The sequence below is a fragment of the Amblyomma maculatum genome, chromosome 10 (assembly GCF_055883805.1).
Source record: "Amblyomma maculatum isolate TAMU_Amacu chromosome 10, ASM5588380v1, whole genome shotgun sequence".
NCBI lineage: Eukaryota > Metazoa > Arthropoda > Arachnida > Ixodida > Ixodidae > Amblyomma > Amblyomma maculatum.
Window position 1 is genome coordinate 3081690 of NC_139353.1, and position 24342 is coordinate 3106031.

General features: G+C 46.2%; 1 protein-coding gene across 1 annotated transcript; it reads right to left on the reverse strand.

Annotated features, from left to right (window-relative positions):
• Window positions 1-1009: 1009 nt before the first annotated feature.
• LOC146175405 (xaa-Arg dipeptidase-like) lies at window positions 1010-22389 on the reverse strand. Its single transcript, XM_084580747.1, has 6 exons — window positions 22161-22389; window positions 18405-18550; window positions 11433-11582; window positions 8940-9078; window positions 2031-2273; window positions 1010-1498 (listed from the first exon to the last, which is right to left on the reverse strand). The coding sequence occupies exons 1-6, from the start codon at window positions 22387-22389 to the stop codon at window positions 1164-1166; spliced, it is 1242 nt and encodes a 413-aa protein (XP_084436873.1). The 3' UTR covers window positions 1010-1163.
• Between the last annotated feature and the right edge of the window lie 1953 nt (window positions 22390-24342).

The window sequence follows — 24342 nt, forward strand, 5'->3', positions numbered from 1 at the left end:
GTGCACATCGTAGCAAATATTCAAAATTAATAGAAAAGTACTGCAGAGTTAAACGGTGCTAGTTTATTTACTGCGCATTTGATCAACCATGAAAATCGTCTCTCTCGTTTTTTATCAGCACTAGCTCCACGTGTAGGGAAACTGCTTTGCAGATATGAGATTTCCTGAAGTGCGTGCAAAAATTGTCCTAGTTCCGACGCGCTCATTTTCATCGCGAAATCAGCTAGCTAGTTTGGCTCCATGCACGTTAAATGTATAGGGCTGAGGTGGAAAGGAATGCCGAGAGTACTTTAAACCGGAATACTATCACATTCAAACTTTCTAAGAAAACTTTCTTAAATTTGTTCTCTGCATATATACCCGGAGGTAAATAGATAGGGTAGAATACCCACCGCCAGATAGGACACCAAATGAGAACCAAGTAAGCATCTGGAAGCGCTTACAAACAAGGGCTTTTCCGATTCCAGCGACCCTTAGCCAGTGGTAGCCAGAGAAATTTCCAAATAGATGCAAACTATGTCAGGATAAGACCGATCTGGTACATATGATAAGGACATGTCCAGAAATTGAAAATATAAATCAAATGACACAACAGAATAATTCTGGGAGACTACTGTTGTGCTCACACACTGAAACGCAGCTAGGTCTAATCCAATTGGCCGAACACGCCGGCGGCGTCAAAGGACTCCAGGCCGTCAACTAGGTGGATAGGTTGACGCCTATCTTGTATATGTTGGATATTGTTTTACCACGTACCACACATATTTACCGTTCAAGCGAGTCTGTACTCGTTTGTTGTTAAGTGCTGCTTTATTCGATCTTTGCATGGTCTGGTTTATAGAACAGGCATGTATGGTGTCTTCGTGGAACACTCGTTCGTGTTGCTGATAAATACGGAACAGAGACTTCCACTTCATTCCATTTAACGTAGGATGATAAGTACAAAACAAAGCGTCCGGAAATGTAACCAAATCTAACGAAAATAAATGATGAAAAAAGCCCATTTATTTCTAACTGCTAGGACGACATGGAAAGCGTACGTGAGTCAGCGCACTTGAGTCAAGTTTCGCACACGGGCACCAAACACTTGCCTCCAGTGAAATTTCTTGGCGAGTAGTCCAGTTCATTTAGCTACCACTATGGCTGCTGCTTTTAAGCGCACTTTAACTGCTGGAGGGCTGGTTGCTCTCCTTGTCTTGCTGCTGCTGCTGCTGTCTGTTCTTCCAGTCCTGAAACTCCCGCGTGACGCTAGTCAGCAGTTTGGGATCCGTGTACAGATCAAGGGCTGTGAGCGCCAAGATCTTGGCAGCTCTGCGCGTGGGGGCCTGGGCTTCCCGCGATCCGGCGGCCGCGGCGAACGTCCTCGAGTGGTTGGTGCCTGCGCTGGCGATGGCAAACGTGGCCTGCAGGCAGGGCAGAGCCTGCGACACGTTGCCTGAGTCCGAGGCCGAGGCGGCAGGAAATAGCAACGACTCGTCCACGTCCCCGAGCTGCACGCCTGCAGAGTGTACAAACATTGTCCAAACTGACTGTGAGCGAGGCACTGAAGTTGCAATAGTTTAAAGTCAGTGTTGGTGTGTGTTCGTGCTTGGCATGTCGAAGCTTGTACGTGCACGAGGAAGACCTGCTAAGGTTGGAAAATTACCTGGCAGAAAATATGTCAAGTATCATTGACACCACGCATTGCGAAATTCAGTAACATTCGAATGCTGATGATCTAACATTAAACGAAGATTGGCAGTGTTACGATGCGTCTTGATACGACAAGATTTGATTACTTGTATTATATGACTGGTCGCGCAAGCGGCTCTTGCCTGTGCTGCCCGTCCACGGGCCATACAATTGACACGTCCGCTTTCGGACATCAGCTGACAGCTCAAAAGAAACTATTACTTCAAAACCGTGTAACAACGATGTATCTGAATAGGTTCGACAAAGGTGCCTGATGATTTTACTAATCGTCAGAGTTCCACTCAGCCCTCAGCGTAAATGTATCCTAGGCTCTTTTGAGAGTGGAAGGAATGATTCACCCATTTCCCTGGCGCGCTTGCTGTAAGCAGCGACGAAGGCATTGTTGTGGACGAACTCCTTATAGACGATGCCTTTCTCCTGCACCAAGCAGCAGTCGGTCGCTTGGGCGGCAGCCTCGAAGCACGCCTCCACGCGTTCCATAAGCACAGCCAGCTCTCCCAAGCTATGCGCTCGCACCTGGTACACCAGCCGACTGGTCACCGGCACCACGATGTCGTTGCGGCTTGACTCCAGAAGCATGCCTATGAAGATTGGTGAGAAGTACGAAGGAGTGTAAGTTGTGATGGCAACATTTCTATTTTCACCGAAATATAAAAAATAGCTGCAATGAATTGTGAGCATTTCCACTAGGCTTTCATACATTTATTTATTGTACCTCAAATGACTTCACGGCGACATTGCATGGGGAGGCGACTCGATATCAGATTTCAATTAGCCCTATATACATTTTTCTGTCGTGGTGTTAAAGGCCCTTAGTCCAGAAAATCCGCCGTCGGTGGTGTTCTTGGTGGTCGCAAAGTACAGGAATGCACTGCGCATGGTGCTTCGAGGTGCGTTCCCGCAATTAATGCCGGGGTGGAGCTGTTGGCAACAAGTTGGCAGCAGTAACAGCGGTATACTACTTTCAGCCACCTCGTTGGTTGATTGAATAAAATATGAAAAGTGCTAATGATGAAAATTAAAGGGGTACACTTAAGTTTTCTTAGTACAGGAATGCACTGCGCATGGTGCTTCGAGCTGCGTGCCCGCACTCAATGCACACTAGCATTGCGAGTTCTGTCACGCCGCCTGGTGGAGTCGCCTGACGCTCGCTCTCGGGCCCTGCCCGCACTTACCTATATAGGAGTGGTGCAGACGGAACTTCATGAAGGCTACGGTGTCTACTGTCCAGCGCGAGAGTGTTTTGCAGTTTTAAACGAGGTGTGACCGGCTGCGTCGACCTTGTCTTGCCACTCAACATAATGTGCATATAACAAATTATAGGCTACAGATAGAAGAAGTTAAGATTCTGGCATACGCGGATGACATCGCGGTTTTCTACACGAAGAAAGCGAATATTAGGGAGACACTAAGTAAAGCCGTTCAAAAGGTTTGGACTCTACAGGAAGGCAAGTAAATTTTCTGTCGGCTAGTTTGGTCAACATTGCCAACGGAATGCCCTGGGGTGTTCCAATAGAGCTTATTGTGAGCCTGGACAGTAATGGGCAGATTAAGCCAGGCAGGCTAAGGAAATCGCTGATGGCTGTCATGGTAAGCAATTGTCTGCTTTCTGGAGCCATAATCTGCAACCTTAGTTTCGTTTCAAAAATGTGGTACGTCATGAATGTGTTGTAGGCTACGCAGATAAACATTCAAAGAAACACCTCGGTTTTTCTGTTTGTATTTGGGCCTCGGCGTTGGAGAGGTCCAGTCTAAACATGTTTTCCGGTCAAGAAAGGTGCTCTTGGCCTTGCTCATTTATTTAAGCGACAGATCGTGTCACGCTTTTTCTTTTTTACGGGATTAAGATGGTATCTTTCTGTGCATAGTCAACCAAGTAAGGATGTGTAGATTTTTCCCAGGATTCGTCGTTTCGTCTGTTCAAAGTACCTGTGGTGATGTGACCGGGTACTTGCGCAAAGTAGTTCTTGTGTACAGGATTTTGAATGTATGTTTTTTCCAGCAGTACTTCTCCAACATTACAAAAAAAAAAAAAAACTTCTAGAGACCTTATGCACATCATGGTCCCTGTGACGTTGGATCTTTGATCACGCCGTGGAGGTCCAGGACAGGATGCTCACAAAATCGTTAAAAATACATATTCTTAAGTCAGCCAAATCATTCTTTCTTAAGCTGCCTATAAACACTGCCAGTTAAAACCCGGCTAAAGTATAGATTATTCTTAATTCCCTGGAACACTGACTGCTTTTTATATGTAAGAAACCGGAAGCTATAGAACATGTGTTCCTAGACTGCAGGGATCTCACCTTGCATTGGGATGTACTTCAAAGAAATTCGATAAAACTAAACAATCACCACTGGACCCTAAGGCATACGTGGCCTTCCTGCCCGTGGATACATCAGAGGATATACCGCATGAAGTCATTATGCTCCTGAGCCTCCACGCTCTGTGGAAAACTGGAATGCAGTTTAGACACGCGGAGATCTTGTTGTTCGCCTGGTTCGCGAACATTTCATTGAGAGTGTCGCATCCTTAAGAAAAACATCACTGCCTAATCCACCACATTGGATGTCTCTGCTGGATGAATTGATGTTGCTTAAGAAATTTTAGAGCCGCGTGTTTGCCAAAGTGTAGCTGACACATGCCTTATTTTTTACACCCTATTGATTTGAATGTTGAAAACAGCGGCGACAGTATAGTGCGCTTGAGCGTGGGAAGCTGATCTGTGCTCACTCGGGTTCGAAACCCAGTCGCTGCAGTGTGGCTTTTTTTCTTGTGTCAGTTCAAGCGGACACCCTCTGTCCACAATTTCTGTACACGCCGCAGGAGAACCAAAATGTTTTGGCAATAAACCTAATCGGTTACAGCAATGAACTTGTTCCCCACCCTCCTTAAAATGCAAGGCGGAAGAAGCTGCCATGAGAGGATTGAAAAGCGCGTATTTTTTCACGTGGCAAACAATGCATTTGTTTCCTGTTTTCGTTGGGCCATTTTACCCACAGAATGTGGAAAACTATGGGCCACTGTGAGGTGATGCAGTAACCTTGAATATAGAAAATGCGGTCTACTTATTTCCCTGTGCGTGTAGAGTAAGCTTTATACTGATTAATGAAACAGGTCATTGTTGCAAGAGCCTTCCTCCATAGGTATTGCCCACAACAACGCTCTGCTTTGGCTTTCTTTACCTCGGAGTAGCAGCAAAAGCATTCACATAGACGCTTTTTCAATATTTTGAGAGAAACGTACGTTATATATCGACAGCTAAACATAAATAATTTTTCTTTCAGTCTAAAATTCACTTTGAAGTAAGGGTATTTTAGTTTATCAGAGTAATTTCTGTCGTGGTGTTTGTGTCCCACGAAGTTCTGAACGGTCTGCAGTCAATAAATTCAAATCATTTGCGAAATAATGCTGTGTGACTTTGTCCAGCCTCAGTTCAGCGATGTCTCACTAGGACAGTTCTCGATAACTGTTCAAGCTCTTTGCGCGGGTCCGGCAATGCTCCTTACATTGCTCTTATAGGTTTGCAGTGAACTCTGAAGGCAACTATGAGCCGGTGATTGGCTTCTTTAATCAATCAATTACTCGGCGCGTAATCTCGCCGTCAGGAAACGGCACCGTCGCGCTCTGAAAGCGCATAAAATATCGCGTCGTCATTTCTAACGTCAAGAGTATCATACTACGCTTTTGTATTCTGGCACTTTTCTTCTTTATTCTTATTATATTGTCTTTATTTTATTCTTGCAGTGATCACCCGGATGGCATGCGGATAAAGAGATGAAACTAAGTGATCCACGCAGAACTTCAATATTGCCACGCGTAGCATCACGCAGCCGCAGCGATGACTATTGGTCGGTCAGAGCCTGTTCCAATATTAAAAGACCTCATTCATGGATGCTCTGCCTACGCGTCTGCGGCTTCTTGGTTGGTGACAATGGGCTAGCAACGAAGCAGACACGATGCCGCTATCGTCCACCTCCTAGGTCACTTACCTTCTCCCTTGCCCCAAACTCGCACAACAAGCTAGCCGAAACTTATGTCCTGTCCTTCCTAGTGTGTTGGAGTTCCTCCACCCCCTTAGCAGTGCTCCGAATTATTGCTAGTTATATAAAAAAAGAAAGAAAGACACGCAAGCAGGACACACCGATAGCAGATGGTCTGCACTTTGTTTACGCAACAAAATTCACTACCGGACGAAGCGCCACTTCACTTCACCACCTTGACCCTTCTCTGTAAATATACTTTATGCAGAGATCGAATAAATGTATATCTTCGAGGTTATGTGGCGTCATTGTCTTTTTAGTACAACAAAGTCGCGATGCCGTCGTAGCAACAAGTCATGCTGACTGTCAAAAATGTCAGTCATTGAAGGATTCAGATTGAATGACGGCACACATGACGTCACGAACTTCTCTTCCTCATTCAGCCGCTTCCTACAGCTAGATCTGTCGCGTCGGATGCTATGCTTCCAGATATTGATATATGCGACCGGACGGATGAGTGACCATGACTAACCTACACCTCTATCCCCCCCCAGACCTATCTCCCACACTTATCTCTAAACCCCGTGCCTCCGTTCCTACAGATTTTAGTTGCATCCTACTACATTTAGGGCATTTTATTGTCATCTTGCACTTGTTCATCTCTCACTGGTTCATCATCATCATCATCAGCCTGACTAGACTATGACCCACTGCAGGGCGAAGGCCTCTCCCATATTTCTCCACTTAACCCGGTTCTGTGCTAGCTGCATCCACTTGACCCCTGCGAACTTCTTAACCTCATCCGCCCACCCAACTTTCTTGCGCCCCCTGCTACGCTTTGCTTCCCTTGGAATCCAGTTTGTTACCATAAGCGACCATCGGTCATCCTCTCACTGGTTACGCATTACGAAAATAGTAAAATTTCGAGTATTTCTTTTCGCTCTTCGCGCAATAAATATTTTGCACGAAATCGCTTTTGTGAAAATACGCATACTGGGTGACTGGTATAACGCTTCCTGCGTTTTATTCTGATAATATTGAATATCAAGCCGATGTGATTTCTGCAGGTGGATTATGATTCGATTATTTAGAAAAATTAGATCACTTTGTAAAAAATGATTATTTTTTACTTCTTACTCAATTTATTTTATATCTGATTTTCAGAGGCAACGTTATGCTATGAACCTGAAGGACGGCAATATCGCATGTGCGATTAGTCTTTATTTTTCTTAATCGGCAATACAGTTCGAAATTACAAGGTCAAAAATATATATATATATTTTTTAAAGCTGGTAGATTTTATTTGCCCGCGTTGCATATTGATAACTGGTGTCGCACGCATTCCTTATGAATCAAATGCAGACTCTGCTTGGGCGTTTAATCATGTAGAAAGTTCAAACTTCATTTCGGATGTGATAGAAGCTGCAGCCGCTCAATTACCTAATAAAAAAACAACAACAGTACACGTGAAACAAAAACGCTAACTCAGCAAACTTCATAAATGAATGTATACGAACCACTTTGGCAATGACAGAGCGTTTAAAACCTGGACCACCTTTGATGCTGGTGGCCTTAAATTTAATTTTAATTATTAATTTGATTAATAATCCGCATGGGCCGCGACAACGTGTCTTCCATATGGTCTTAAGTAGCAACGTAAAAAATCACCCTGTATATTAAGGTTGAGAGATTACGTTTTAATATAATCTGCGTGCGCTGCTGCAGTGTGTGCAAGTAAATAGATAAAATATACTTAGTAGTCACAGCCAATGTGACGGCAACTTTCCGCAGGTGAGAAAATAAAAGCGGTAGGGCTAGTCGGCGATCAGTGTTAAAATTCATCGTGTTTAGCGCAAAAGGACAGGAAAACACGTACAACACAAGCGCTACTCACAACTGCTTTATTGAAGCCTAAAATGCGCATAAATATAAAATCGCAGGGCTGCACGCGCACACCGTACTAATTTCTGAATACAGCACGCAGAAAGTTGTCACACGTGGCGCGAAAGAAACTCCATCTCAGCTGGTAGAGAATGTTTAGCTATTTTAGAATTTTATCTTTGTAGTACTTTTATTGAATTTCACTAATAGTTTTTTCTGCTAAAGAAAGGAGTTTTTATCGGGTCATGTATTGCCCCGGTACTGTGCAGTATATTTTTATCTTACATCGATCGCTCTTAACACGATCGTTTTAATCATTTTAACAATGACAAAGTCCTTAGAGTATTTCGGTATATGGATGACAGGTTCTCAATAAACATTGTTTCCATTTTGAATGAAGCTACACTAGGAGTGTATACTGAATGATTTTAAACTTCCCGAGGAAGACTTGCTACAGTTTCTAGATTTGCGCCTGAAGTTCAAAGAAAAGCACGTGTGCTGGTCTCCTCGTGCACAAAAAGAGCTCTTGTCATACAACTCGGCCCAATACAAAAGTAATAAAGAGAGGCTGCCTGGAGTCCGCGCTCCGGCGATCGTGTCTACATGAGATGCGAGTTTCGATTGGAGAGGCTCTTTGCTACCCTGGGTCGTGTCTGTGGTTGATGAAGAAAATGAAGCCCGGTGCATCAAGTAAACCTGCAAAAGCTTTCGAGGGCAACTTGTTGTGCATAAAGTCGGCTAAACGGTTCAACGTGCCGATGGTTTTCTGCCCCCATGAAACTCGCTCAGCTCAGCCGTCGCATCACTTGTGAAGACAAAAAGAAAATGAAGCATGAACAGCGTTTTGTTCGGTGTGCCACGAACAATGTGTATGAGATCCCCTTATCCTGTAGTAAATCGTACATCAACTGCAGACGGGGTGTTGCGGGAACAATCGACTCAGGGAGCATGCAAAAGATCTATAGATAACAGGGAGGCCACGAATCTTGTTGACCATTGACTCGCTTGCACCAACTGTAGACCGTCTTTGCTTTAAGATTCTATGCAAAAAACCGCCCGTGAAACTTTAGAGGCGTTCTTTATCAGAAAATCGGGTCAAGATTGTGTTAGTGACACCTCAGTTGCTCCTTACAACGCTGAGATGGAATTTCTTTCGCGCCACGCGGGACAACTTTCTGCGTGCAATGTTCAGAAGTTACTAGGCTGTGCGCGCGCAGGCTTGTGATTATATACATATGCGTATTTCAGGCTTCAATAAAGCAGTTCTGAGTAGCGCTTGTGTTGTCGCGTTTTCGTACTGCGTGTTCTGTCCTTTTGTGTAAGATGAATGTTCGAAAAGCGAAAGCTTCCATGAGAAAGCATACTGAATATTCGTCACTTGCCTATAATTCTGCTCGCAGGCTTGATCTGTTGGCGGAGCAGCGCCAGGTTGACGTACGATGTGACCGCGGCGTCAAGCGCACTTGCCGCCTCCCATGGTGAGTCGAGGAAGCAGGCGCTGCTCTGAAACTGTACCGTGATCTGCGTGCAAATTGAGCCCCGCCGGGGTGGCACAGCGGTTAAGGCGCTCGACCACTGCTCCCAAGGATGCGGGATCGAATCCCGGCCTCGGTGGCCGCTTTTCGATGGAGGCGAAAAGCTAGGCGCCCGTGTGGTGTGCGATGTCAGTGCACGTTAAAGAACCCCAGGTGGTCGAAATTTCCGGAGTCCTCCACTACGGCGTCTCTCATAGCCTGAGTCGCTTTGTGACGTTAAACCCCACAAACCACAACCACCTCAAAATATTGAGACAAATTGTTATCATTTTGTCACTGTAGAGCCTCGTTTGTCCCTGTTGGCCAATCGGTGATGTCGGGTAGTCACAATATTTATTCCAAGCGACGCACAGGGGTGAACGTTTGACGTCATCCGCTCTTAGTGAGAACAAGCATTCTCCCTTCTTATTGTCGATTGCTGCTCCGATCGAACCGCGCATTGAAGCAAAGTCGCCGAAGCCCCTCCTTCTGCTCGCTTCGTTCACTATTTCGATGTGCGGTCGTCTCGGACGCAATGACGCTTTGAAGAAGGCATGCTTGCAAGGCAGGCCCCTAACTACAGTGGTGTGGAAAATTTTCACTGCACTGAAGAGCATATAAAAGGCACTTGAAACGGTAGTTATATAAATAATGGGGCAGGAAGTATTGAAGAATAATAAATAACCAAATGGTGTAATTTGCACCTTCTTAAGCCCTTCGCTTTCGGGTGCTCGAAGAAAAAAAAAAAACACCTTTCCCAATTCCCGCCCAGAACAAACTTGCTAAAGTCTAGGATGGCCAGACTTCGACATGTGCTTTCTAAAGGACCTATTGTTTAAGTACACAAAAATGAGGACACTACGTGAACACTACCTGGTGTCTTGTCTTTATTCAAGAGGGGTGTTTTCCTCTCTTCGATTATTGAGACCTCTTAGCGCTAATTATTCATGATGTGGCTTTATTTAGGATTAAGTTTGCGAAATTCCGTTCCAGATACGAGTGGCCATAACACTGGAATTAACCACACTACCGACTTCCTGCGCCAAAATTCCTCACGTGTGGTAATAATGCTCGATGATGAATGAATCACAAACGCAGACAGAATTCGCATAGAAAGAGGAATTCTCCGGCGAGCATTTTGCATGAAGCGAAATCATTCTAATAAATGAGATAAAAAAAAGCTTGTATCTAATCCCTATAACGTTCAATGCCATCTTGATATCCACGTAGCTTATAAAAAAGCCAATGAAATACACCATATTCATTAAAATTGCTTTTCATTGCTAAATACTACCCGAATAACTCAAATAATAATGAAACTTCTTGCGGAGAAGCCTGATTTGTGCCTGCATTTCAGCTTGAAGGATTCCACCAAATTTTTATTGCAGCAATTTCCTGGCACCTCGCCAACCATTGTAAGAAATGTAAGGATGAGAACTCTGACGATATCTGTATCCCTGAATTCAATTTTTCCATCATTATAGGCAGATGATGAGATCGGCTATCTACAGAAATCGCCGAAGCACTTGAAATTCAGTGCGCAAACGAGCAATGTAATGTGTAAGCGCCCCTTCCTTGTGTTCGTCAAAGAAAGAAGTGCAATGTTTGAGAGGAACGGTAACTGTGTAGTTTTTCCCACGCTTTCTGCCATTTTAATTGCCTTAATCAGCTTTATTATTCCAGGTTTCTACCGTCGTTATTTATTGCTTTTACATGCCGTTTTAGCTAAGCTACTGTGTTTTTATCTGGTTTCATCAGTTTTTGTTCTGGCCTTTACACCGTGTTTTATCGCCTATAATTTTTCCATGTTTTTTTTTTTTTTTTTTTTTTTTACGTGATTACGCTGTGTTTTAGAGATCGTGCAGCATCGCCATGGCCTCACCCTCTTCATGTGGTTCAATGCTGCTGAACCAAATATTGAGCGAAAGCATTAGCTGCAGGTGACCGAGCGTTCTTCTTCTTCTCTTTTTCTTCTTCCTCAGCCCGCATATAAAGTCCCGCTAACCAAGCCGTATGAACGTGCCTTAGTGGCCTATCGGGGTAACGTGAATGCCAGGGTCCTAGCAGGCTGATTCTGACATAACCGTCCCATGTGAAACGAGAGACCCAAGTTGACAGCTCCTGCCGACCGCTTGAGTTGGTAGCCCATCTCACCCTAATGTCACGTGGGTAAGACGTGGCTACCAGCCGCGCTACGTAGAAGGCTCGAAACCTAGAGTAGTACTGCTTTCACAATAAAAACTATTATGACTGAGAGAAATTTGGGCTGATCTCTGTAAGCCGCTAATAGGGGTTAATTGCGGTGAGAGCGAAGGCTCAGTCATGCCCTGTTAGCGCGAATTTCTTGGCTACGTGTCATACTTCTTGCCTGGCGGCGAGCGGAATGTTGGCACAGTTGAAGACGGCCGGGTGCGCTAGAAGAACGGCGTCCGTGTCCTTGAATGCATTCTTCTGCAGCAACACCTCCTTGCCGCCAAACTTCTCCTGGCCGGGAGTTCCCAGCACTAAGATCTGGTGGTGAATGGAAACGGCACACATTGACATTTAAAGAGTTTAAAGTATAGCAACGAAGCGCTGACAAGTTGTTGCGGATTTGAAGGTTACTCGATCGTGGTCACCAGCGAGAGCTTGATAAGGCCAGCATGTCCAAGCAGCCCGAGCATGACTATGACATGAGCCGTTAGGGGTCAGCAGATGAAAGTGGCTCACGAGGAGCTCCTTGGCAACTTTACCCGCACCCACGCACGAAATTCCAATTGATGGCCCGATCCATACGGTCGTCGTGGCGCATGGTTGCCGCGAGAGAGTGTGGTGCATCGGCCTTATTAAGCTCACGGCGAATAGGAATAGAACCAAACAATTTTGTACTTTGCAATAGTCACCAGCTTTAAATTTAAGAGCAATGTGAAGGATTGGTTAAAAAGGTGGCTAGTTATGTTGATATTTTTCGTTGAGGGGTTTTAGACGAATGGGAGGAACACGGCTCGGCGCGTGAAGCATAGGCGAATTCGCACTTGAAGATCCACTATCACGATCGTTCCACTCATACCCGTTAGTGCACAATGATACACTGCTAGTATTGAAGCTAGCTTGAGCTAAAGGCTATAAAATCGTATAATAGAGACAGGCGATGGAAAGGACTCGCATATTGCTAGCAACCACAACGCCGCAGGGAAATGTTTGGTTTGCAATTGCTTGATTAGTTTTAATGTTGCTTACTTAAATTGATAAATATTAACTTATGACATTGAATAGGATTTAGAAAGTTGGAGAGAACTCTAAGACCAGCTTCCCCCCCCCCCCTTCATTCGTAATTTGGGACAAGGAAAGCCCCACGTACACCTTTTCCCTGCTGCAAAGAAATCCTGCGAAATAAATAATAATAAAAAAAACGTGTGTCACACATTCCCGCCCCACGGTCGCCTGCTCGCAACTAAGGTTTGAGGTAACGAAATCAGCTGCGGCCCTGACAGTATGGTCCTATCGCAGCCGTAAGCCTACATTGTTGACGATGGTTTCATCGCCCGCGTCAGCCAGTGGTCTGTCCTGGGCAGTACCGGACTACTTGCTGAAAGGTGTTCGGCGTTCAATTTTCCTCGGGCAGCTCCGAAGCTCCGTCCACCACTTCAACTCCTGGGCCGGCGGCCATTTTTAGCTAGACTCCGAGCGAATTCTGGGTACTTTTCGTGTTCCTGCCTACGATACTGTGAGCTAAACGAAGACACACGTCTCTAAGCAGCTGTAAGGCCTTTGAATCTTGCGTCTTCTCTTTGTTGTCTTGAATTTCACTAGACATGAAAGCGTCCAGAGTCTCCATAATGGATTGTTTGTTCATGCTGTCCACGGTTGTTCACCTTTTTTGAGATCGTTTCAGCGCGCAGGTCTGAAAGCATCGCAAGTGAACCGCTTTGTGCTGGAGCATGCAACGCTTGTGTGCTTTTGAGAAAGTAACGCTTTCATCTGCTTTTGAGCGCAGTGAGCTCAGCCCGTGGAAGAACTTCCTGAGCACAACCGCAATCATATACTGCCAAACTGAGTTCTGTAACACTTCGCATTAAGGCATGCCATGCTCCGTTCGCAAGAAGCATCGATTGATTCGCGCATCTCTTATCTATCCTTAGTATTACACGTACACCAAAAGATAAACGTGCGCGCTGCGTCACTGCGAAAGGACTGAGTCGTATGTTTTAAATCGTCTGCTAAAAGCAATAGACGATAGAAGGAGCTTGCAAGGTGATGTGACCATCACACTACTTCCTGTCAGAGTGGAAGCCGAGAGAGAGAGAGAGAAAACCTTATTCGTCAGCGATTTAGTTGTTTTTGCCTTGGGCTGCATTCAGCTGCTCCAGGTGGCTGGCAGTCCAAGTCTGTCAGCGACCTCTTGAGCTCTTGCCGAGGCCCGGGACTGGACTTCTGGGTCCCGGCTGGCGAAAACAGCTTCCGAGTTTTCCAGCGAGGGAGATGGTACTAGATCTGCCGGAGGCGGATCCTTCGTGCAGTCGCAAATTATATGGTCTAAGGTGGCAGGCTCGCCGCACAGTTGGCAGTACGGATTTACTAAGCCGGGAAATATTTTTGCATAAATGCAGGGGTTTGGCTGCGACCGCATTTGCAGCCGCCGCCACGTGGTAGCCTGCTCTCGGCTGAGCTAAGCGTGTGGAGGAGGCAAGCTTGCCCTGAGCTCTTTGTAATACGTGGTAATGGCCTGTTACTTATCTAGTGACTCCCTCCGTCGGGCACCCGAGTCCGAGATCCCCTCACCAGCTCGGCTGATAAAACCTCGACCATACTGGTGAGCAGCCTCGTTCCCCAGGACGTCCGAGTGAGCCGGGACCCATACGAGATCCACTACGTTCCTATCTTTTGGCAACGCGCTAAGAACTTTGAATGCAGTGGCGGAGATACGATCCCTGGCGAAGTTGCGAAGGGCCGTTTTTAAATCACTGAGGATGGTGCTGGTTCTGTTTTGAACAATTCCTAGGGCTATTGCGGCCTCTTCTGCCTCTTCTGCCTCTTCTACTCGGCCCGTGACCACCGTAGCTGCTACCGTGCGGGAAATGCTCACCGCACTCACAGCGAAAGCCTCCTTTTCTGTAATGTTGTATTTTGCCGCATCAACATACACGGCACTATCATCCCCTTGATACCTTTTGCCTAACGTCTTCGCCCTGGCCCTCCTCCGACGTTCGTGTGATCCGCTTGCATGTTCTTGGGGAGTGGTTTGACCCAAATGCGTTCACGCATCTCTACCGGCAATATCACCTGGCTTGAAGGGTCCTCACTCCTTATACCTAAGCCTCTAAGGATACACAGCCCAGCCTGTCTGCCTGAGCCGCTGCTCTTGCGATGTTAATTGTGCCTCAATGAGCTTTTCGAGGGTGTTGTGGACTCCTACCCTACTGAAAAACCAAAAGTTCTACGGGGCAATAACCTCATAAAATCTCATGTAATCCATAGACTCTCATTAGGTGCACATCATTATCATAAAATATCGTACATAATTTATGATAGTGTACAAGAAACTATGACACCTTATGCAATTATGTGCGACTTGTATGTGATTTTTTATGTGAAGTGAGTGAGATTGTGGGAGAAAATATGAGGTTATTGCCTCATACAATTTTTTCAGTAGGATAGTGACCGAAGTCTCGCGGTGGACGTGTTTCTGGGGAGACCGAGAGCCCCTTTTTATGCCTGCCTTATCAGGCAATTCAATTTTTCACTATCAGCCGTTTTGAGGTCTAGGTAGCGGGTGGCATACCCGAGCCGACTGAGGACAAAAGCCTGAACGAGCCGACATGCGTCGCGCTCTCCCATACCTTGTCGCCTTATCTCCACACGCTTAATGAGCCGTATGGTCTGTTGGATCGAGGTATACAACCTTTCCAGCGTTACCTTGTTGCACCTGTTGGATTGTATAAACATCCCAAGCACCCGTATCGTTTCTACCACTGGCTGGATCTTGTTCGACTTTGTTTTGCAAGCCCTTCCGTTATTACGGCAGACCAACAGTTCCGACTTCTGTGGGGAGCATTCCAGTCCTGTCCAACGGGCGTCAGAGTCTATAACGTCCGCCGCCTCTTGTAGGGCTTCCTCAATTTGCCCGTCTGATCCCTGACTCGTCGAAATCGTGACGTCCCAGCGGTATGGGTTCTGATTTGAGTTTTCATATGGTAAACTCCGCAGTCCTGTTGGACAAAAAAATCTCTCGCCCTACGTTTAGTACCAAGAGGTTGGACAGTATAGCCTCGTGGGAGACGTTATTGAACGCTTTCTTCAAATCTAACCCCAGGATGGCCCGCGTACCGTGACCGTTCCCCGAGTCTATGATTTCTCGAGAAAGTTGAAACATCACGTGCTGCGTGGATAGATGCGGCCTAAATCCAATCATTGTGTGCGGCATTAGGCGATGGGTTTCTACGTATATCTCCAAACGCGTGAGAAACACGTGCTCCATGAGCTTACCCAGGCACGACGTAAGTGAAATAGGTCGAAGGTTTTTGATGTTAAGCTTTTTGCCGGCTTCGGTATAAAAGTGACTCTTGCATGTTTCCGTGCCGGCGGAAGGTTTCCCCCCTTCCAGCACTTGTTCATATATTCTGTTAAAGCCTGGACCGAATCGTTATCCAGATTTCTAAGGATTTTGTTAGTTATTCCGTCCGGCCCCGCCGCCGAAGTCGTCCAGAGTTTCTCCATCGCAGCTATCACCTCCGTGGTGGCGATATCCACGTCTAGGGCCTCATTCTCCACCGCAATATATCGAGGGGGTGCCTTCCCATCTAGTGTCGTGTTGAGGTATTTACCCTTCAAGTCCTCAAGTAGTTCTTCGCCCGTCCCATCGTACTGATGTACGATCTGATTCAAACGCGTCCGAGCCGCGTACTTTGTCGGGTATAGAAGGTGCCGCAACAGAAGCCACGGTTTTTTATTTCCCAGTTGCCCATTTAATCCTTCGCATATCTGTCCCCACTGTTGCCTGTTGAGTTCATTGGCATGATCTTCAATCTCCCTTTCCAATTTTGAAATGCGGAGTCTGATCTTCCTATTGCGCTTGGCTGACTTCCACCTACCCAAAAGGGACGCGTACGCCTACCACACGTGCATGAGCCGTTTGTCTGCCGCGGGCTGTTCTTCAGAGGTGTCTACCTCTCCGGTGGCTCGCTGCCTAACATCGCTTATCCAGGCATCCAGATAGGAAATTAAACCGCCTGTCCGCGCTTCTCTCATTTTGCGAAATCTATCCCAGTCGGTTATTCTTGCCGGATGCGTTTTGCGTTTGTGCTGCGCCGTGTCAGAGGTAACTCAGACCACATAATGGTCGCTGCCCAATGGTACTCCCGTATGCAGCCATTCAGCTCTCCAAACGTTCCTCGTCAATGTGAGGTCAGGGCTCGTGTCTTTAATAACGCTATTGCCTATACGGGTCGGTTGTTCAGTGTCGTTCAAGATGGTTAGGCCTAGGTCTTGAATGATTTCCCATAGTTTCGTGCCTTTCGGGTTGCCTTTGAGATATCCCCACGCTGGATGTCGCGCGTTAAAGTCCCCAACAATGACAAGCTGCGCCACTTGCCTGAGGAGGTCTGGGACGCCCTGTCCTTAGGAGAGAACTGCCAGCAAGCAGTCCGCGACTGGAAAATCGAATGTTCCCAACGAGCGCGCGATGCTTTGCGTTGCAATAAAAACCGCAAAGTAAGAAGGGTAAAAATGACAGGAGGTTTATTTGTCAGTTGTAAACAAAATGCAGTCACGTTTTAAGGCTTGGCTGACGCGGGCGATAAAACCATCCCTAACATAAAGGCCTACACTGCAAATGGGCTGTCCGTGTGCTGTGCGTTGTCAGTGCACGTTGAAGATCCCCAGATGGTCGAAATCGCTTTCACTCCCACCTTCCTCCCTTCCCTTACGGCGGGGTTCAAGTGCCCGCAGAAAAGCGTGACAGATACAACGTCTTTGTTTTCCTGCTAACCAATTAGATAAGTTGTTGTTGTTACCACTGTAGTAAGAAGTTAAAGAAAATGCACGGGGCTGCTATTGGCTGTGTAGCTCAGAGACCTCCGCTGCCTCGTGCGGACAGAAAGAAAAATAGAGAAGAAAGGAAGAAAAAGAAGCGGGAGAGAAAGACGCGCGTCGCATCAGCCGACGTATACCACCTAAGCGGTGGCGGGTGCAATGACGGCCTACAACAGATACAAATCCGAGTGCTAGCAATTAAGCGGCGGTGATCTACCCGTCCCAGCCCCGCAGGACTAGGAGCACCAACTCATCTCCCAACCCCCCATTAGATTAGTCAAGTTGCAGCCGTAGCCGACTTCCTACCCAATGTGCAAACCACGGTTATTAGCAGCGTGACCAGGATGCGCGAATGCGCTTTCTACGTGGTTCTTCTCCTATTTCGCAACGATTCATTGGTGGAGGAAAACAAAAAAAGGATTCACGCGACGCTTTTCCAATCGCAAATAATGGTATGACAGATTCTGAAGGGGCTCTCCGAGACTGTTGGTACCGTTTATTGTCGAAAGTAAACATTCAATAATTTAGGTAAATGACAGTAAATAACTAATTAAATAACTGTATACGATAATATTAGTTGTGGAGCGCAAGGTGGCTGCTAGCGACATGCAACTGGTTTGCCTCGCGTGCTTCTATTTTATTTCTCAGCCATTGGCTCAGTTAAGTGGGGCACCCGGTGCCCTCCTGAGACCGGCCTATATGTAGTCTGACCAATATATTGCACATTGCGTTTTGACCTAGTACTCGCATCTCAATGCATTGGTTCCTTTAAAAAAATCCAGTTCTATGTGTTGGGCACCTATTTTCACCATCTACACAGCATTAAAGAAATTACATTGTCCTATTCGCGGACAAAAATTTCCGGAAAACGAAGCTGAAGAATGGATGCATTCAGTGCCGTGGCGTCGATGCACCTACCGGAAAGACAGGTTCTGTTTCTTCTGTTTATGCTGTGAGAAGATACATTTAGCTTCATATGAAAGGTATTAAAAACAAGGGTAGAAATCGAAATTTCAGCAGTGCGCACGTATTTCTTATTATTTTGTTTGTTTTTAATCCGTTGTTAAATAAATTTGGCACCGCACTGAACTGAAATATTCAACGCTATCACAGATTATTTAGCACTTTTCCTCTTCGTAAGCAGGCCGACGTATTCTGAAAGCTCAAACTGTGAACAAATATGCAACCCGGCTTTCAGGATGTGCACGAACCTACACAAACATATTTTCGGTTATGTTCTCAACCTTCCATCTTTTACCCTTCCAGTGCAAATGTTTAATTTATTGTATCCGCGATTCCAATCAGCCAATGGCAACTGCCTACCTTTCCGCGAATGTTCTTGAACTCCTTCATGACCTCCTTGATGGCAATGGCGGCGCCGAGGGCGCACTCTGAGACCAAGTTGTGTCCACAGGCATGGCCGATCTCTGGCAAAGCGTCGTACTCGGCCAGGAAGGCTATCGTGGGCCCTGAGCCGTTCGATTAATAAAAACAAAACAAGAACTAGCCGCGATCATTATTACGGGTTTAAGATGCTATAGATATCCCATCACTCCGAAGACTGAGCTGGAAAAGGCGTAGGTAGCATAGCTGGTTTGCAGATGCCGGTTTTGGCAATATGTATATGTGCTCAGTGCCAAGCTTTGAATCTTTTATTTGCCATAGATATCTGAGACATGATTCCTCATTTCTGACAAAACGCGCTCTTCTGAAAGACATGAATTCGCCATTAGTGCACAGCGAAGCCCTCTATCTGACACACCAGGAAACTTAATTGTCACCATCATCATCGTGGCTTCATCAACAATGTAATCGTGCCCCGTCAGTGGCTAGGTATAAAACCCCAGCCCGCAATAAGGCGTTCTTTTTGCTGTATTCCATACTGATGCGGTTCCTAGTGTGACATAGCACTGGCGGAGAGGCCTAGCGTTGCAAGGTGAGAAGACCCACGCAAGCATGAGTGCTGGACGTCCGCCGGAATTCTCAGACGCAAAAGGTACTACCGGCGTCAAATGAAATGCGAGCAGCAGAGCGCGGGAAAAACGGCCCACCTCAGGCAGCCTGTCTGTCGCCATCAAACATCGGCGTGCTCATCCGGTTCGCGATAGTTTTGCTTTTCTCGTTTTGTCGCTTGAGTGCCACATCGATTCTTTCTAGTGATAGCAACCAGCGCTTTGAGGCATTGCAGCCACACTCTGATAACACGGCGATAACGGAAGTGAAATCAAAGCGCTATATGCCACTGAGCAAAAGCTTTCGTTTCATCAACGCGTGCCACTTACCCAGTGTAATTACCGCCAAGTATCCATGTCTAGAAAAAATCGATGTGGCGCTCCAGTAGCAAAACGATAAAATAAGGGTATACGAAAATAGAAGCAAAACTATCACAAACCGAATGAGTGCGTCTATCTTTGATGATAACAGGAAGGCTGCATGAGGTGGACCGTTTTCCACGTTGTTTGCATTTCATTTGACGCTGATAGTCAAAGTAACGTGTTCGCTTGGAGGCTTACATCGAAGCCCATAATGTCACAGACTCAACGAATAAGTGGGCGCAGCTCGTAGCTTCGCTCACGAACAGTGTGGTGCGAATGGTGCAGGTGCGCTGTCACCCAAAACAGTTGAATGAGCTAAGCTACGAAGACGTCATCGGTTGTTGAAGACCACTACTCTGCGAAAGTGAATGAGGTCGCTGCAAGTTATACTTTTTGAGTGCTCTCACAGAAAGAGGGTGAAACTGCTCAGGACACCATTGCTGAAATCCAACGATTAGCAGAGAAGTGTCAATTTGGACATTTTCTGACGCGGCGAAAACTCACGCTAGAAGAAGCCGAATGCTGTTTCGGCGTAGGGAGCCACCGAAAATGCCAGGAGTAACACTCTGCCCAGCCATACATGTGAGGTGCATTTTTCCTGACGAAAGAGCCGCTCATCGAAGCCGCGTCCGAAGCTGGAACAGCGCGACATGTGTGAAAGGTACAAATGCCATACTGAGGACGAATGCGAAATTTATGACCAATATGGAATATGGCTGGAGTGGAAATAACTTCTGAGTAGTGAGGACTGTTATCTTTTGCGTTCTCATCTAATGACAACTGGTTGTAGGCTTGATTCAAATCGAAGGTTGTGCATACTTCCCCATCATTTAATAAAGCAGAAAATCATCCACTCGAAGCAACCTGTATTTTTCTACCACTGTGTCCTCAGCTACAGTCATACGTCAGTCCCCATACACTCGGAGAGACGCATCACCCTTCAAGACGGGAGCTACTGGGGTCGCCCACTCGGCGGTTTTCACCGGCTTCAGGACTCCTTCCGCAACCAGCTGGCCTAATGCTTCAGACATCTTATCCATCAAGGCGTAGGGCTTTAAAGAAAAAACTTCTAATGAAGATTGCCACTGCACAAAGCACTACGATCCATATTTGCATTTTTTAGCCTTGCAAAAGCCTTTGTTTTTGTTTTAGAGTTTCTGGCACGGAACAACGTATAACAACTCATAGCCCCTTATCACCCGCAATTCAATGGGTTAGCCGAGCTAGTGGTGCATACTCCCAAAGAAGGGCTGAAGAAAAACGAAAGAACAGGTCTCGAAATGCGTACCTGATCGGAAAAAACTACAGAAAATTTATTGATGTTCCGATAGAATTTCTGTGCGGTTTTTAACGGGAAACCTGTTGTGACGACAGAACATTCTGTAGTGACATCAGAAATTTCTGTAGTTACAACAGAAAAGTATGACAGAACTACAGACAACAGAAATATACTACAGAAAAACTACAGAACTACAGAAAAATCTGATGGTAACGACAGAGCTACAGGATATTTTGTCGTATTTTCGACACAGTTCTGTAGTTTTTTTCGACTGGGTATAGCTTGGTTTTTATGCCGATATCGCCTAACGTCTTTCAAGGATGGTAAGTCCCCGTTGGAACACTTATTGGGTTATCAAAATTGGACGAAGATGAACAGCATCACGCCGGATGAGGAGTCAGCCGAAACCAAGAGTTGGTAGGCCTAAGGTTGAGGCAGGGGATCAATTTGGATGCGAGATTTCCGAACGAGTCACAAGTGGATACCAAGCGTAGTGCGAGATCAACTAGTGTCCGGGATGGTCACTGCTGATTAGGTGCCGATACTTGATCCAGGTAAAACGTCTGACTGAATCAGTTTTGATGGACCTCTGCAGAGAGCACACCGGCCATGTCTCGAGATAATCTGGAAGCGGACGGGCGGATAGCCTGCCAACGTTGCGAAAATCGAACCGACAGCGACGGCACATTGGAATTGTAAGAGGGGGAAAGGTGATACATCGACAAATTTATCGTCTATATTGTGGCGGCTTCATCAGTAATGTCATCGTCACGTGCCACGTCAGGGGCTGGGCACAAAACCCCAGCCTGCAATAAAGCATTCGTTCTTGAAGGAGCATGCCAGAATTATGTGATTCCTAGTGCGACATTGAACAAGCTTCTAAACGCTGTCAACCCGCACAGCATATTACTAGGAGTGTTTTCATTTTGTTCGTTCAAGCATTTCGCCCCATTTATTACGCAGTTCTGGTTGGAACACGGACCGCGAACTGTGCTGCCATTCCTTCCTCAAACTAAACTGGCCAATGAAAAGGCGCCAACTTATTGTTATTAAAATTTCAAAGTGATTTTGCCTGCGTTATGTTTCTATATAGAGGTTGAGCCACCTTACTTTAAAAGCAGTCGACCGGCACGGTGTACGAACTCTACACGAACAGTTTATACCCTGCTGATAACGATTTGCACACCACCGTGATATCATGAACCGTGGAGTAACGAAATGAAACCTCTGGCGCTACACACACGGTCCAGTAGCTCAAACGTGTTTCCGTCAACTGCCTCTTCACATGCCATTAGAAGAAGGGAAACTGCAGTTCAGCCCAAGGTGGTTCCAACCTCACAGCGTTTGGCCTCTAGAAACTCAACTCACACAAACCACTTTATGCATGTTTACGCATATGTACGACTTGCGCTGACTAGGTGTCCTCTTTCAGAAAATGATGCATATTCACAAGCATTCAGATGGATGTCTGGAAGCCCCACTGACCGTCAAGTCCTCCGGGAGCGCAGAACTCGGCCTTGAAGGCGGTGTCGAGCAGATAACTTCTCGTGACGTTGAAATCCCTGCGCTCCAGGAAGTCGGTGAGTTTGTCGTGCGCTGTGGTCTCTTTCATGGAGGTCTCGGGGTTTCCCCACAAGAACTGACCCAACTGCCACAGGTCCCCAGCGTTGTTCTCTATGGCCTGGTGAACCACAGCGTCTAGTGCAACAGCCATAGCGCTGGAAATGGTCGGAGAACATGAATTGGAGAATGCGGACAGAGCATGTAGCCTTGCGGGGCTTATTACTGACCGTGTTGGGCAATCGCCAGGAAAGGCTACGAACTACAGAGCTTGAATTCTGTACCTATCCGTATTTTAGGAAGCATTCATAAGAGCACAATGATATAATTTTGGTAGCGCAGTGCACTTCTAATTGCAGTCCCCTCGTTATGTCTATGTATTAATACGGCTATAGTCTCATTTCTTCGTACATGCCATGTGATTCGTTTCTCTGATGGTAGGCTAGCCATTTATTAATGTCTTCTGTCTGCCTCAGCTCTATAGACTTTTGAGCCCATCATTCACACCGCCTTAAGTCATCGAGTAGACATGAGGAGTTAGCGAGCCCGTGGTGAACTGATGCCATGGTGCCGCTAGGGAGCACTTCAGGATCACTTTGAGACATGAGGGTCTATAACATGAGTCTGCAATAAACTGCATCACAGAAGAAACGCAAGAGTACTTATCCATGGAAAGTCTTGAGACGGTAACACAAGATGGGCGATCTCAATTTCTCATCTAAAGAAGAAATAACTAAAAGAAAGTCGCTGACAAATCGACTTCCAATTGACAGTCTCTGAAGCAACCTCGACCGGGAACGTCTCACTTTCTCGACCGTGAACGTTTAGCAGTTGCTAGGTGCGATGCAAGCATTCCTCGGGAGGGAGGCAAGGAATCTCGAACTCAAATCGCGTCGAGCAATCTGAACCCTAATATCTCACCGTGTGAAGGACCTGTAGTGACCCAAGACGTTTCAGGAGGCCTCCTTTGTTGTGACCAGGATGGCTACAGGCGCGTTCCACACTCATCAGCGCGTGACCGACGGTCAAAATACATCGTCTTCCACAGCTGCTGATTGTGATAGCGAGCAGATTACCCCCCCCCCCCCCCCCCCCACAACGCTAGTCTTCATTTATTTTTCATTTCGCACATTTGCCACAAGGCATAATTTGGGTTCGCTGCCTACTATAGAAAATCGTGTAAAGCATTTTAGCAGCCCTTATAACTTGGAAGATCGTTTATGTGCTCTTCAGTGAGGTACATGAAATGACTCATACGAGTACCCGAAGATGAGCCAAGAATGGGTTGACGAAGACAAAGATAAAAATATGTCCACAGATGTTGAAATGGGTATGTGCCATATGCACCGAAGGAGAAGAAGAAGATCTTGAAAATTTTAATTTTGGCAGATTGAGCAATTGAGAAACGGGCAGAATAATGTTAGAAAGATACGACATGATGAAAAATTTAGATTTAGGAATAGAGATTGCAATTTATCGAAACTAAAGATATAGAAATTTTAATGAAGCACTCGCCTCAAATCAAGAATATTCCCTGCTTCAGAGTTCGTATTCCGGTGATAACTACGGTTATTCACACTACAAAGCAGCCTTTGTTCCTCCTTAAGGCCTTGGTTGTTTCGTTGATGGCAACAAAAAATGCTTTTCGGTCTCGCCTTTGTACTGGCAAGCAGAAGCGGAGTGACGATTTCTCAAGCAAAATGCAAGATGTTGGTTATAAAATGTAAATATTAAGAGAAAAAGGTCTAAAAAGCAATGCAAATTTTATCTCTTTTGCTCAATTAGTGTGGAGTGAGGTTACTATCTCGTCAATATGTTAAGGTGATAAAGGAAAGGTTGAATATTTAAAGTCACAAATTGCAGAACTTATGTGACCGCTGTTAAGTATGGCGACGACGAGACGGACACGGGAGTTGACGCTTTGGGCCGCAGAGGCAGGAAATCCAGACCGAAAGAGGGGAAGCGGTCAAGAATGGCGACGGCAAGACGCGACTTGAAATGGCCATCACAAAGAAAGCTGGAAAGGAACGCGCGGTTGTTCGGCCGGTCAGCGACAGCGGTCAACGACGGGCCATCGGGAACAAAAAGGTTCAAGTGGCTTCCGGTG

What these genes read in the sequence shown, in the direction of transcription:
- LOC146175405 (XM_084580747.1), bottom strand. Translation starts at nt 22,389, where the DNA reads ATGGCTGTTGCACTAGACGCTGTGGTTCACCAGGCCATAGAGAACAAC. An exon ending in CGCTCGCCGCCAGGCAAGAA is followed by an intron (nt 9,079 to 11,432) that starts GTATGACACGTA and finishes ATTTGCACGCAG; the next exon opens with ATCACGGTACAGTTTCAGAG. An exon ending in GCCTGCGAGCAGAATTATAG is followed by an intron (nt 2,274 to 8,939) that starts GCAAGTGACGAA and finishes CAATCTTCATAG; the next exon opens with GCATGCTTCTGGAGTCAAGC.